General features: G+C 48.0%; 1 protein-coding gene and 1 non-coding gene across 6 annotated transcripts in view; one reads left to right on the top strand and one right to left on the bottom strand.

Annotated features, from left to right (window-relative positions):
- Positions 1–4,195, bottom strand: part of MEI1 (meiotic double-stranded break formation protein 1) — a 52,337-nt gene extending 48,142 nt beyond the window's left edge. For all 5 annotated transcript variants that reach the window (XM_039498016.1, XM_039498026.1, XM_039498046.1 and 2 more), the window contains exons 1-2: positions 3,999–4,195; positions 3,232–3,355 (exon numbers count right to left, since the gene is read on the bottom strand). In XM_039498016.1, the coding sequence (XP_039353950.1) occupies positions 3,232–3,355; positions 3,999–4,136 (262 nt within the window). In that variant the 5' untranslated portion in view covers positions 4,137–4,195. The remainder of the gene's footprint in view (positions 1–3,231; positions 3,356–3,998) is intronic.
- A 290-nt stretch (positions 4,196–4,485) lies between these two features.
- Positions 4,486–4,649, top strand: LOC120396157. The gene has a single exon (XR_005593024.1). It is a non-coding gene; the product is annotated as a U1 spliceosomal RNA (small nuclear RNA).
- Positions 4,650–14,117: the final 9,468 nt, after the last annotated feature.

Below are 14,117 nucleotides of genomic sequence, written 5' to 3'. Positions count from 1 at the left end.
CTCTTGAGTGAGTCACTCCCACCTTCCTTTGGTCAGTTTGGGACTGTGATGAGGTAATACTCACCTGACTCTGATGGGGGGGGCAAAGCCAAGAGGGAAGAAAGAACATGATAAAAGGGAGATGTTTGCCATGCTCTTCCTCTCTCTTTCACCTACATCTACAGCCACCACACCAAGTGACTGAAGCACTGATCAAAGCAGACAGCCTGGCTGAGGAGCAACCAGCCAGCCTGTGGTGAGAAGCAGCTACATTTGCAAGGGCATTGAAAGTGTTAAAATCAGCTTAGAATGTGTTTTGCTTTTATTTCATTTGACCAAATCTGATTTGTTGTGCTTTGACTTATAATCACTTAACATTTATCTTTGTAGTTGATAAATCTGTTTGTTATACCAATCTCCTAAAACTGGAAAGGACCTTGAAAGGTCATCAAGTCCAGCCCCCTGCCTTCACTAGCAGGACCAATTTTTGCCCCAGATCCCTAAGTAGCCCCCTCAAGGATTGAACTCACAACCCTGAGTTTAGCAGGCCAATGCTCAAACCACTGAGCTATCCCTCCCTGAAGCAGTGTGTTTGGTCAGAAGCCTGTCAGAAACTCCCCTTGAGATAACAAGCCTGGTACGTATCACTTTGTTAAACTGACAAACTCATATAAGCTTGCAGCGTCCAGCGGGCATAACTGGACACTGCAAGACAGAGGTTCCTAGGGTTGTGGCTGGGACCAGAGATATTGGCTAGTATCATTCGGTTGCACAATCCAAGGAGCAGCTTACATGCCAGAGGCTGTGTGTGAACAGCCCAGGAGTGAGGGTTGTCATAGCAGAGCAGGGTAACGCTGACTCCCAGAGTCAAGGATTGGCGTGACCTAGCAAATCACTGCCCTGAATAACACTAGGAGAACATCACGAGTGGTAGGCAGAATAGCCTATCTCATCATTATTTTGTCCACCAATTAGGCCTAGATTTTGAAACATCAATGTTGGCTTACTGTTTTTACACTTTTTTTAAAACACCATCCTTGAGTTACATCTATAACCTTTCTCTTTAGACTAATTCAGTTTTTCTGTCTCCCTTTCATACCTTTTCCCATTAACATTTGTTCTTGATAGGTTACTGTGACATTTTAGGAACTTTCACATACTTTTTACAATTGAGTTCTTAATTATGTACATTTGTAGGGCCAATTATTACACTACCACATTGGTCGTTTTGCCTTCCCCATGCTGCTGCCCTTACCCCTGGACCTCCGTCCCAAAGCTAGTGTACCAAAAAAACCAAAATCAGCTGATTCCAATCCCTCTTTAATACTTATTATTATTGATTATATGTAGTACAGTGACACCCGGAAGCCACAGTTAGGACCCTACTGTATGTACAAACATACAGTAAAAGACAGTTCCTGCCCCCAAACCCTCTCTACAGTAAGCCTTCCAAAATATAAAGAAGGGGTATTTTTGAGGTTATTGCCTGTTTTTAAAGCACGCATTGTCCCCCTAAGTTATTGGATTCATGTGTGTTTACTGTTAGAACTATATTATCTAGGTCTGAATTGTCTGTAAACTCCTCAGGGCCAGGGCTGCTCCCTTCACGTTTGTACTGGGCCAACGGTGAATAAAATTATTAAAATCTACAAAGCTGTGTTCCTAACAATGCACAGCATCATATGTACAAACAAAATGGGAAAACACCACTGAAATTATTCAATGTGTCAGAATAGAAGAATGAGAGGGAGGGATCTTGAGATGTATTTTCCCCTGAAGAGCAAGAAAAATCTCACGTGTAAATGAGATCTGGGGAGTAACCAGGCAGAAACAGAGAATCCAACATATTCATTCACTGAAACAACCAGCTTTTGGGACCTCTATGCACCCCACCACTTTCCCCCTCCCTTACTATTCCTTGCTTGATGGGCCAACATTCCATACCAACTCTTCCTGCAAGGGCTGTGATGCAAACAAAAACCGATCGTGCATATGCTCTGGCCAGCAAAGATCATTGTTGGAAAGACACCTCTCCTAATCCCTTAGGCCTGGTCTGCACTGCAGCGGGGATCAATCTAAGATACGCAACTTCAGCAACGAGAATAGCGTAGCTGAAGTCGACGTATCTTAGATCGAATTAAAATTACTTACTTTGCGTTCTCGCAGCACTAGATCGACGGCCGCAGCTCCACCGTCGACTTTGCTTCCACCTCTCGCACTGCTGGAGTTCAGCAGTCAACGGGAGAGTGATCAGGGATTAATTTATCGCGTCTACACTACACGCGATAAATCGATCCCCGATAGATCAATCGCTACCCGCCAATGCGATGGGTAGTGTAGACGTACCCTTAGAATATGCTGCTCTACTGTGATACTGGCTGGAAAGGAGCAGGTGAATGGCCCTCAAGCTTCAATGAGAATTTCTACAAATTCAGAGACATGAACTGAAAAGGTATCATGCAGATTAGCATTTTGGATATTGTGCTATTAAACCATGCAATGTGTTGCTTCTACCCAGCCCCCTTTTGGTTTTGTACCACTTCATCCCAAAGCTGCAGTCCCATCTATCATAGGCGCCGATTCCATGGGTACTCCGGGGCTGGAGCACCCACAGGGAAAAATTAGTGGGTGCTCTGCACTCCCTGCCATGCCCCACCTCCTCCTCCTCCCGAGCGTGCCATGTCCCCGCTCCTCCGCTTACCTCCCAGCGCTTGCTGCCAGCAAACAGCTGTAGCAAGCTCCAGGAGGGAGGAGCGGGAACATGGCACGCTCAGGGTAGGAGGCAGGGCCGGGGCAGGGATTTGGGGAAGAAGTAGCAATAGAGGCAGGGAGGGGGTGGAGTTGGGATGGGGACTTTGGGGAAGGGGTTGGAATGAGGGCAGGGCAGGGGTGGAGCCAGGGACAGACGGGGGTCGAGCACCCACCAGCGCCAGTAGAACTCGGTGCCTGTGCCACCTCTTCTATACCTCTTACAATGCGGTGGCAGAACAGCAGTGCACTCTGGGAAGAGACAAACCCCCAAAAGCTCTCTGTTTGTAGCAAGACTTTAAAAAAGGAGACAAAATAGAAGAAGAACATGATCCATGCTGATATGCTGGTTCTGCCTCCAGTATTCATGACACAGAGCTTTGAAAGTCAAGATGGGGCAGATAGAAACAGAGAACACTGAGGCAGAGGGATCCCAGAAAAGTAAAGATCAGCACTGCCTTCCCCCATTAGCTGTATTAGTTAACATAAAGGGGGTGCTCTTACCAAAGAGGGTTCCTATGAAATGGACACACACCCTTTCGTCCTGTGCCAGCAGCTGGATGACTGGCACGGCATGCCAGGCCAGGACATCACGGAAGCAAGACAGCACATGCGTCTTGCGCACCAGCTGAAAGTTAAAGATGGAATGGAAAGTATCACTGGTGATTTCCTTCATGACATGCAAAGGGGGGGCTGAAGAAGACACTAGGCCAAGGGGACAACAGCCCAGTGTGCCTAGGTGCCTGAGCAACCCCCGTGCTGGAGCCCAGAAACGCAGCAGGGCAGGGCACTAGCCCTATTGCCACACTAGAGACCAGGACTCAAGTCACAGAGACCATCCCATGGTAAAGTGACCTGGGAGGAATGATCCGGCAGGGGGCGGGGCGGGACCAAGCAAGGCCTGGGGTGAGAATGGCAGGGAGCGAGACTAGACTGGGTTGGGGCATAGAGCCAAGCCGTGCTAGGCCAAGCAGGGGGTGGGGCGGGGCTGGACCGGCTGGGGGCGGGAAGCCGAGCCGGGCCAGGCAGGGGGCAGGACCGGCTGGGGGCGGGGCTGGGAACCGAGCCGGGCCAGGCAGGGGGCGGGGCTGGGAACCGAGCCGGGCCAGGCAGGGGGCGGGGCGGGGCGCGGCTGGACCGGCTGGGGACCCGTGCGGGGACGCGCAGGGGGCGGATATGGAACCCGAGCCCCCCCTCCGCCCCCCACGGGCGGTCCCGACAGGCGGGGGCGGGGCGCGCTGGCGCGGGGAGGCCCCGGCTGGGCTCCGTACCGAGGCGCCGCCGTCCCCCAGCGTCTCGATGACGCAGGCCAGGCAGAGCGGCGGGGGCAGCAGCAGGAGCCAGCGCGGGTCGTGACGCGCGTGGAGCCGCTCGCAGACCAGCAGCCCCGGCCCCGCGCCCGCTTCCATCGCGCGCCGCCCGGGCCTCGCCGCGAGTAGGTGTCACGTGGTTGGGGGAAAGAAAAGCACAGAATTGGCGGGGAAAGTCCTGCGCATGCGTAACTGGGGCGGGGTTTATTTTCGGCGCCTATGGAGATGCCGAGCACGTGCGTCCCGGTGGTGAGGGCGGGGCCCAGGGGAGGGAGGCAGTTGAATCCTTGCTGATGCTCTCTGTCCTTAAAGGGCCACACACAGCACCCTCCGCACCTTTCTTCCCATCCCCAGCCTGAGCCCGCCCCCTAGGGGAGCCACGGCCGGCAGGACTGGGGCACTCGGGGCAGGACATCACCCCATGCAATGCGCCTGGTGCCTGCCTGGCATACTTACCTGGCAGGGGAGATACCATGATCACGAAGGTGGTTTTCCCAGGGTGAGGCTCATCCATTGCACTGCGGGTGTGCTGACCCCTGCGATTTCCCCAAATGCGGGAAACTCGACTGCATAATTTGTGGTAGTGGGGGACTGCGTTCGCGCTCTCCCCTGGATAAAAAAAAATAAAATCATGGGCAGCTGGGGGAGCCAAGAGGGGAGGAGGAGGAGCGGGGAGCTGCTGGGGAACCTAGCAGGGGAGAAGAAGAGAGTTCCTGGAGCAGCGCTGCATGGGGGGGGCAGCCTTAGAGCAGAACCCCCGCCCTCGTGGGGGGGGGGGTGAGACAGAGGTGAGGGAGGGAAAGCTGATATGGGTCCAGGGGGGTAACAAGTGGGGAAATGAGAACCCTGGGCAGGGATCCAGGGAGAGATTAGGCGGAGGGACAGAGAAGATGAGAGAGCAGGGAAATGGGTGGGGAAAGATACAGGGGATTCCAAATAGCAAATGGGGAAGGGGAAATAATGTGCAGAAAGGAAAGAGAAAACAGAGATGGCAAAATAAGTGAGGCTGAAGGAGAAACCCCAGAACCTTACATTTCATTGGTTGCAACCTATGTTTTGGGGTGACATAAAAGCCACACCAGCCTTTTCCCTTTTGTACTTGGAATGTGGGGGAGTGATCAGTCCTTGACTGAGGATACCACTGCACTTAAAACAAGCCCTATAGTTCATGGTTATTTGGTGACCTATGTGAAATCATTTTTGGCTCAGTCCAGTTCCTACTGAGGTCTGCAACACAAAAGCCACAATTACAGCTGGTACTAATGTTCTTCCCAATACCAGCCCCTTGCTGGCAGCCTCAGAGAGGTCAAAGACTGAATTAGTTATGGGGACTAAATTTCTTTTCTTACCCCTAGAGATGGACCTGTTGCCAGCTCAAAGAGCCCGAGGCGGAGCAACAGCAGGGTTCGTTGCCCGGTGTGCGTCGCACTAATTATCACACCAGGGTGGAGAAGCAAAACCAGGTTTATTTGAGCCCAAATAGGTGCCAGGGAGAAAAGCATTCTCAAATCCTGCACGCCCGCTCACAGGCGGGGTCCCAACAGTTATACCCCCCTTGTTTGTGTAAGCCTTTTGTTCGGTTTTCCCCCTCACCCCTCCCTTCCCAACAGCAGTTACATTAGGCATTACATTTCAGCGTGTTAGAAAAAGTTCCCATCCACAAGCTTATCTCTGGCCTTCACAGAACAAACGCATACAGATTTTCCTCCCCCTCTCCCCCTCCTCCCCGCCGCTTTTGCTGTTTTAAACTCCTACATTTGCAAGCTGAGATTGCTGACAGTTACACATTTTGCTTGCAGTCTGTTAGCATCTTAGGCTGGTTAAAGTTCACAGCATGGAAGACCTCTGGTTCACTCAGGCCTGCAGTCACAACTTTGGTTTACTCAGGTCTAGTGGCACCAACAATTCCCCCCTTTGAGAATACTCAACAAACTTTTGGCGAGTTTTCTCAAACTTTAAAAACAAAAAACAATGAAGCTTTACAGATATATGTACAACTGCTCTTTTGAGCTTAGTTACCCCCAACCCAGGAATGAATGCATGGACAAAAGAGTGGAATGTTCATTTAACAACTAAGAGATTGGGACACTGACTATAAATCAGGTAGGTATACCAAGTGGTTTAATTTCCCAGATGTCTTGGTGAATAATTCAGTCCCATATGCATGCTCCCCATGGACCCAGCAGGATTCGGTATGTGGGAGCCCACACCCACCCTAACCGGTCCATATGCTTGGAAGGAGCACTGTGAATGTCCACACTTCCATCCAGAAAGTGTCCAAGTATGTCTTCATGACCACAGATCAGATGGTACTCCTGATGCATCTGTAAGGGCAGTGGGCCAAGTCTGGTCTGGATCCCACTGCAATGCCTTCCCAGCCTCAGTGATATTCAATACCATCTCTGTCAGTAACTTCTGGGTCATAGAACTAAGGGCTGAAATGACATTTAACTTACCAACTCCAGCCTGTACTTAAGATAACTGAGTTTCAAGAATAAGGCTAGTAGCCTTTTCTAGTTGGCCCAATTTCTTATCATGTTCTTGTCTTTTAAGATATTAACCCTAGCCCACAGGGATCTGCTCAATTCTCTTTCTTTCCAGAGGAAATAACCCAGGCCCTCTGTTGTGCTAATCTAATGGCAGCCCCTTGTGAGCAATCTGGGTATGTAGAAGTGATTTGAAAACTGGATAAGGGCAATGTCATTTAAAATCCAATTAGGGAGGGCAATACATACTGAAGGATTTATCCAAAACACAGGATGCAGCCTGTAGATTAAACCCCAAAATCCAATTAATACCACATTCCCAAGCATGGGTTCCACAAATTTCTTCTTGCCAGTATACAATTCTTTGTTTCTTCACCAGGGTCAGTTCTCAATGTCCTTTTAGTCAGGAATTCCTGGACTTTGGCAATGTCAGTGGAGTGAGTGTTTTTTCTTCTTTCCCAAAACAATTGTGGTTTAGCATCCTACAGGGGAGAGGTTTCCAGCACATATCACCCTGTAATGGCTTTGCTTTTTCTAGAAAAGTCTAAAGGCACACTTGGTCTGTCAGTGGACAAGGGAGAGGTTGCCAGTACATCACCTTGTCTTTTTTCCCTGCTGTCCAGAAGCACAGTAGAGCTAGAAGAAGAAATAGGCTAATCATCAGTAGGAAAATTCTTCCGATGTGGAGGGGTCTTTTTGCAGTGAGAATCCTGGGTCCAAGCAGTCAGTCTTTGGCACTTCACAGCAGTGTTGGTAGACAGCAGGACTTGGAAAGGGCCTTTCCAGCGTGGAGCCAAGGCAGTCTTTTGTTGATGGATCTTTATGTAGACCCAGTCTTCTGGTTCCAAGGAGTGGTAGGGCTGCTAGGATCTTTGGGTTGTTTCTTCTTTACCTGTGAGGAAAAAACCTAACACATTGCATTAGTGTCTTTGCAGATTTTACAAATTTTATAGTTGCATGGGCAAATTTAAGTCCCCCCTTTTTCTGGTTTTTAGCCAAGTAATGGTTCTTATACTTATCAGTGCCAAAGGAAGGGCATCTGGCCACTTTAAGTTTGTCTCAGCACAAATCTTGGCCAGTTTATTTTTAGCATGTTAACTATTCTTTTTTTTTTCAGTTAACTCATTCTTTTTCCTTTTCCCATTTTTTTCTTTAACCTATAAAGGAAACTTTTACTTATACACCTTTTGTTAACAATAAACACATACACAGTACATTAGTCTTATTTAACATATGCCACATATACCCTTTCACTAAAATAACCTTATTACAGAACTTTGGGACAACAAGCCAGGACAAGCACACCCACTTTGATGAGTTCACTCAATACAACCTCTAGTCCAATAGCTTTCCACCATCCCCAGCCCTCTGGCTAGAAGTCTGAGGTAGCCAGAAGGATCCCATGTACAATATGGGGAGTGGGTTAACTTTCCATGTCCTTGCTTTTAAAGACTGTTAGTATGCAAATTTTAATAACCATTCTAAATTAAAAGATTTGGCCAACGAAGTTTCTTTCTCTTACTTAAGAAAATGTATAAGACTTTAGTATATCACATTTTTCTGATATATCCAAACACTTTATATTCTAAGTTGAACAAAACAAGTATCTGCATTTCAATTTAACACTGCCGCTTGATTTTAAATCAGACCATCCCATAAAAATATTAAACACAACAATTCTGGCCACAAGACAAACACCACAAGACAGAACATAGAACACAAAACATAATTGTTACTCTGTCAGTAAATGCATGGTATGTTGAATGCTGTTCAGCCGGCATTAGTTTTCTTTGATTATCTGAAAGACAAAACAAAAGTCTACCCCTTCTGGGCAGTCAATCATTACTTAAAATATACAAATACTCTTGTTAATTTTAGGCAAAACAGGAGAATTACCCCATATTTTCTTTGCCTGAATTTACAAACATTTCAAAGACACCAAAAACTTTTCTCTTTAGCATTTTTACAAAGTTCAACTGCTGTTCCCTCCAGCAACTAAAGAGTTAACTTTTCACTTTCCCTTAAAAATCACTTGCTCTCCCCTTCAACAGCCACTTTACCAATTCAAATCACCATTTCAAATATCCTCCTGAGTATTTGAAATTTCCATGCTTATACTCACTTACTCCTTCTTTTCACTACACCCTCAAAAGTTTCCAACCTGTTTTCCCATCTCTCTGTTGCCTGCCCGCCTGGGCCCGATCCTGCTTTTCTCGCTGAATCGGCCCTATCCTGGACACAAACTTATTCCAGTTTAGCTATACCAGTTTAGCTAGGAGGGTGGGCTTCACAGCTAGCCCCCACCCTTCTGGTCTTTTCCCTAAAACATTTTACTCCCAAAACTACTCGAGTCCTCCCTAGTAAGGCTTGCCACCTGGCAAAAATACATGGCCATTGGGTAAAGGCCATTTACTTAACACACAATCCAAACTCCTAAAGGGGGTCTACCCAGAGACCCACCCATTTGTCTGCTGACACTTAAACAGAAAAGAAAATTACACAGAGAGCAGAGAAAATTACAGTCTAAGCCAGATTTTTCCACTTCTATTACATTGTCCGTTACAGGGGGGGCGGGACAGAAAGATCTCAATACAACCTCAGAGCTTCATCGCACACATGGCTTCCACCCTGAGGAATTACGAACGAGAAGTTCAGTTCCGCCCACACACCTAACGCCCAAATGAACAGAGCAGAAAAACAACAGTAACCGGTTAAACAGAACAGAGCCAAAACTAGATAGTGCACCAAAACCAAATAGTGTTTCCTTATTCTATTAGGGCTCACCTTTAACCATACATTCCTTATCATATAACACCAACAATACCAAACAAAGCAAACATAAAATAACATGGGTAAAACAGATAGATGGTGTAAATTCTGCAGGGCTCCCCATTCTCTATTGCTCACCAAACTGTGACAAATTTCTGTTACCAATTATCCCTCATGTCAGGTGATCAAACTGACATTGCAGGACGGTGGGGGGGTGGATAGAGAAAGCACACCATATATCCAAATTTTAAAGCTTCATCAAAAATAATAAAACAACAATGGAGAGTATTGGGAACACTCCCACATCACTCAGGAAAAATATGAATGCCCCAAGCCTTAAGCCACTTTAATACTTACACATATACAGACTGGCCACGTCTGTGTATAATGTTCAGAGAAGGGGAATAGCCGGACGGGAGATTATTCTGTATACAGCTTGTCCAGAATTTCCAACATGCTTCCACTCTTGGGAGGGCTGTTCTTTTACACCCTGGAATCTCCTGCGGCGTCTCTTTCAGAGATTCCAGTTCAGGTCAGCTGCCTGTCCGGCTTCAGGGTTGCAAAAACTGTTGGATCTCACTGAACCATTAAGCTTTGCAAATGCAATCTCAGTTCTGTAACTTGTACTGCCTTTGGTTTGCCTCTGTCTCTATTTTCCACAACCAGCTGGGGCTGAAAGCAGTTGTTTTTTGCACTTAGCATAGTCTGTGCTGGTCCTTGACCTTGAACATAAAGCAACTTTTCCCTTCAGCTCTTAGACAAGCTGGATTTCAAATTAACCCGTTCCTAGACAAATTGCTCACACTGTGTCAGAGGCTCTTCTTTGTGATTAAAAGCTCCTCTGAGATATATGATCTTATCTAGATTGAAGATACCTTCTAATGGGCACTGTTTAGATGGATCTTCATGCATGTGAAGATTCCAATTCTCTAAATACCTGCAGGTTTTAGGACCATAATGTACATACATGTACTATGCTGGGGTACCCTTAGGGGGTGAGGTAGAATTTTTAGACTGTCCCTTACCCATTTTCCACTTACACACAGAGAGAGGGTACCCTGTCCGCGCTAGCGGCTCATAAACTAAGAATCTCTCCCTACAGAACATTCACACAGGAGAGACTAACGAGGATGACTGACTCTCCTACACCTCCTTTCAGCAAAGAGCGTCGGCTAGTCTCTGGGAGACACAGCGCCGCATACTCTGATTGCATCCAGTGAGATGATCAGACTGTCAGTAGCCCATACGGAAAGGAAGTGGGGGAGGGCAGATGGGTTCACACATTCCTAGACCCAGGCAGCTTCCTCGCCGGACGATACCAGGCTGAGTCAGCCCACCGTGGGTCGGATCTCCTAAAGATCCACTAGTTACTGGGCTTGCGTTAGAATACTCCTGATCATTAGCAATCGCTTCACAGGGCAGTCTGGGCGTCTTCCAGTAACGAACACTCACACAGGTATGCACACACACACACACACCAAGGCCATTGTTTCCTATTGCCACGATGCATCTTATCTTGCTGCACAGTCAATAAATTCAAATGGCATGAGCCCAGCAGAGACAGACATTCCCACGGACAGTTCTCCTCCCAGTGCAGCTCTGGGGCATATGATGAGGGATTTTTCCCAAGAGCTCTCTATACAAACAGCTTCAAAAGCTACCCATTCGCTGACAAAACAGAAATAATTGAAGGATCATGTTGTAATTAAGTGATCCTTCTGGTGGCCACCTTTCCTGGTCCTCTAACTGATACTGAGGCCAGTCTACTGTACAAAATCTTTTCAGTTTACTCTTAGTCATTGGATCCAAACCAAATACCTTCCAATTTGCTAGAATGCATTCTAGGGGCGTACACCTTGCCCTACTAACCTTACCCTGTCCTTGCCCCATAAAATGGGCTTGCCCTTGACCCACTATAGGACGCTCTCTCGTCTAGTGGGAATTACAACGGCTGGGCGTCCCGAGCCTCGGGCAAAAGTCCACACCACTGGACTGTTCCTACCTTATCCACGAGACCGGTTCCTCACCGTCGCCCGCAGCTGCTTCTCCACTATCTGAGTGCGTTGCACCGTTGTGTCCTCCAAGGTCAGCCTGACGCGTCTCTGCCGAGGCCCCCGGTAAAGGCACCGGTGCGCGCTGGGCGTCGGCTGTGACCATCGTCCACTGGCCATTGGAGGAGTCCGGGCAAGGTACAATTTTGCCTCGAGCCCACCCAGGGACGCCAAAACTGTTGCCGGCTCAAAGAGCCCGAGGCGGAGCAACAGCAGGGTTCGTTGCCCGGTGTGCTTCGCACTAATTATCACACCAGGGTGGAGAAGCAAAACCAGGTTTATTTGAGCCCAAATAGGTGCCAGGGAGAAAAGCATTCTCAAATCCTGCACGCCCGCTCACAGGCGGGGTCCCAACATTTATACCCCCCTTGTTTGTGTAAGCCTTTTGTTCGGTTTTCCCCCTCACCCCTCCCTTCCCAACAGCAGTTACATTAGGCATTACATTTCAGCGTGTTAGAAAAAGTTCTCATCCACAAGCTTATCTCTGGCCTTCACAGAACAAACGCATACAGATTTTCCTCCCCCTCTCCCCCTCCTCCCCGCCGCTTTTGCTGTTTTAAACTCCTACATTTGCAAGCTGAGATTGCTGACAGTTACACATTTTGCTTGCTGTCTGTTAGCATCTTAGGCTGGTTAAAGTTCACAGCATGGAAGACCTCTGGTTCACTCAGGCCTGCAGTCACAACTTTGGTTTACTCAGGTCTAGTGGCACCAACAGACCCTTCAAGTCAGAGTTGAAACTCATCAGCTGTGTGTGTTTGAGACGCCTGAACTGCTGCTGTAGTGCAGTAACTGCCTTGTAGAGTCGCCAGAACTATAATTACAGCAGTTTTTCCCAGCATAGATTCACTTAGAATGCTGAACGTTTAGCATTGCCACCCAGTAGCATCCACCTTTAACTTACCCTTACAGCAGCATTCAGGGGGCATAGAGATGCCTTTCATCCATTCTCTGATCTGCACAGAACTGCAGAACAGATCCTGTGTTCATAGTCCTGTGTTTTGCATCAGTAAGGATGTTTTGGGAATTCATAATCCAACACTAAGTGTGTATGTGTTTTGTTTGGAGTAGGGAAGGGAACAAGGATGAATGACATTAGCAGGCACAATATTTGCTTATGTTTCTCCAAGTCCAGAAAATTATCATGATGGTTTTATTGCATTTGGAACTAGGAAAGTTTAAAAAATGAGTTAAACATTTGCATCCCTTTCTGAATAGGGAAGATGGAAGAAAGACTAAAAAAAGAATGAAATATGGAAAGACAAAAGAGAACAAAGGTGGAGTTACAGCAAAAGGCATATACACCTCTACCCTGGTATCAGGGGCGGCTCTAGAAATCAGGCTGCCCCAGGCAGCCCGGTGTGCTGCGCCGCCCTTCCTCTTCCCGCGGCTGGTCCCCTCTTCCCGCGGCTCCGGTTGAGCTCCCGCGGCAGGTCCACCGGAGCCCCGGGACTAGCGGACCTGCCGCAGGCATGACTGCGGCAGGTCCACCGGCCCAGCCTGCCGCCCCCTAGATTTGGCCGCCCTAGGCACCAGCTTGTTTTGCTGGTGCCTAGAGCCGCCCCTGCCTGGTATAACACGACCCGATACAACATGATATAACACGGTAAAGCAGTGATCGGTGGGGTGGGGGGGGCTGTGCACTCTGGTGGATCAAAGCAAGTTCGCTATAACACAGTTTCACCTATAACGCGGTAAGATTTTTTGGCTCCCGAGGACAGCGTTATATCGGGGTAGAGGTGTAATTGTGTGCCCCTGTATATCCTGCAACTATAACATGTTATTTCTATTTCTCAATGTTTTACATGTGGAGATCCAGAGCAATATAGATTAAAGTCAGTAACTAAGGATCAAGAGAGGCAATCAGCTGATACAGAATTTAGAGCCTGGTTCTCCAAAGTGCCACAGCTTTTAGAGCCTTCAACTAGAATTGTGAATTATCAGCTGTTCTGAAAAGCAGATACTTAGAGTCTAAAGCAACAGAAATTAAAATTGTAATGACATACTTTTCAGACACATCTTGTTCATTCTCCATACCCTGGCTAGTAGGGAATTGTATCCTTCAGTATACTGTCAACAAAGCGTCCTACTCTTTCTTTGGGAGAGGATTCAGTTGTCTGAAAGATCGCACTGTTGGAAAACTATGTTGATGCCTAGCTAAAATCTCACCTTGTTACTCCAAACTGTACCCTGAATAATTTATGTGCCTTGTATAGTGTGAGTAGGTTTGTCCAGGGCCACCAAGAGGGGCAGCTGTCTGGGTTTTCAGCAGCATTTTGGCAGTGGGGGGCCCGTCAGTCGCTCCGGGTCTTCGGCAGCATTTCAGCGACGGGGGGCTCTTCAATGCTGCTGAAGATGTGGAGCGACTGAAGGGCTCCCCGCTGCCGAAATGCCACCAAAGACACCGCCGGGTGAGTACAAGCGCTGCAGCTCCCCTGCTTTGCCCCAGGCCCCCTGAATCCTCTGGGTGGCCCTGGGTTTGTCTTTCTATTCAGAATGCATTTGAAATCAGAATTCAGCTCTGCCTCTAACCTCCAGCATAACAATCTCTATATGGAAACCCCAGGCTGAGCAGGAATTTGAAGACTATTTCCGCCAAAATCCCTTTTCGCTGCAAGCAAAGCTGGTCTCTGGTTCCTGAATTGTTGCTTCTGTAATGGGACCTGATCACGCGCAGGGGGCGCAATGCACAACACAACCGACGTATATCCAGATTAGACCCGGCCGGTTTTTAAAAAGAGCAGCGCTGGCCCTTTAAGATGAGAGTCTCTCTC

The sequence above is a fragment of the Mauremys reevesii genome, linkage group 1, assembly GCF_016161935.1.
Source record: "Mauremys reevesii isolate NIE-2019 linkage group 1, ASM1616193v1, whole genome shotgun sequence".
Lineage (NCBI taxonomy): Eukaryota > Metazoa > Chordata > Testudines > Geoemydidae > Mauremys > Mauremys reevesii.
The sequence above is the reverse complement of the archived record's forward strand: the minus strand, read 5'-3'. Positions and strand labels throughout refer to the sequence as shown.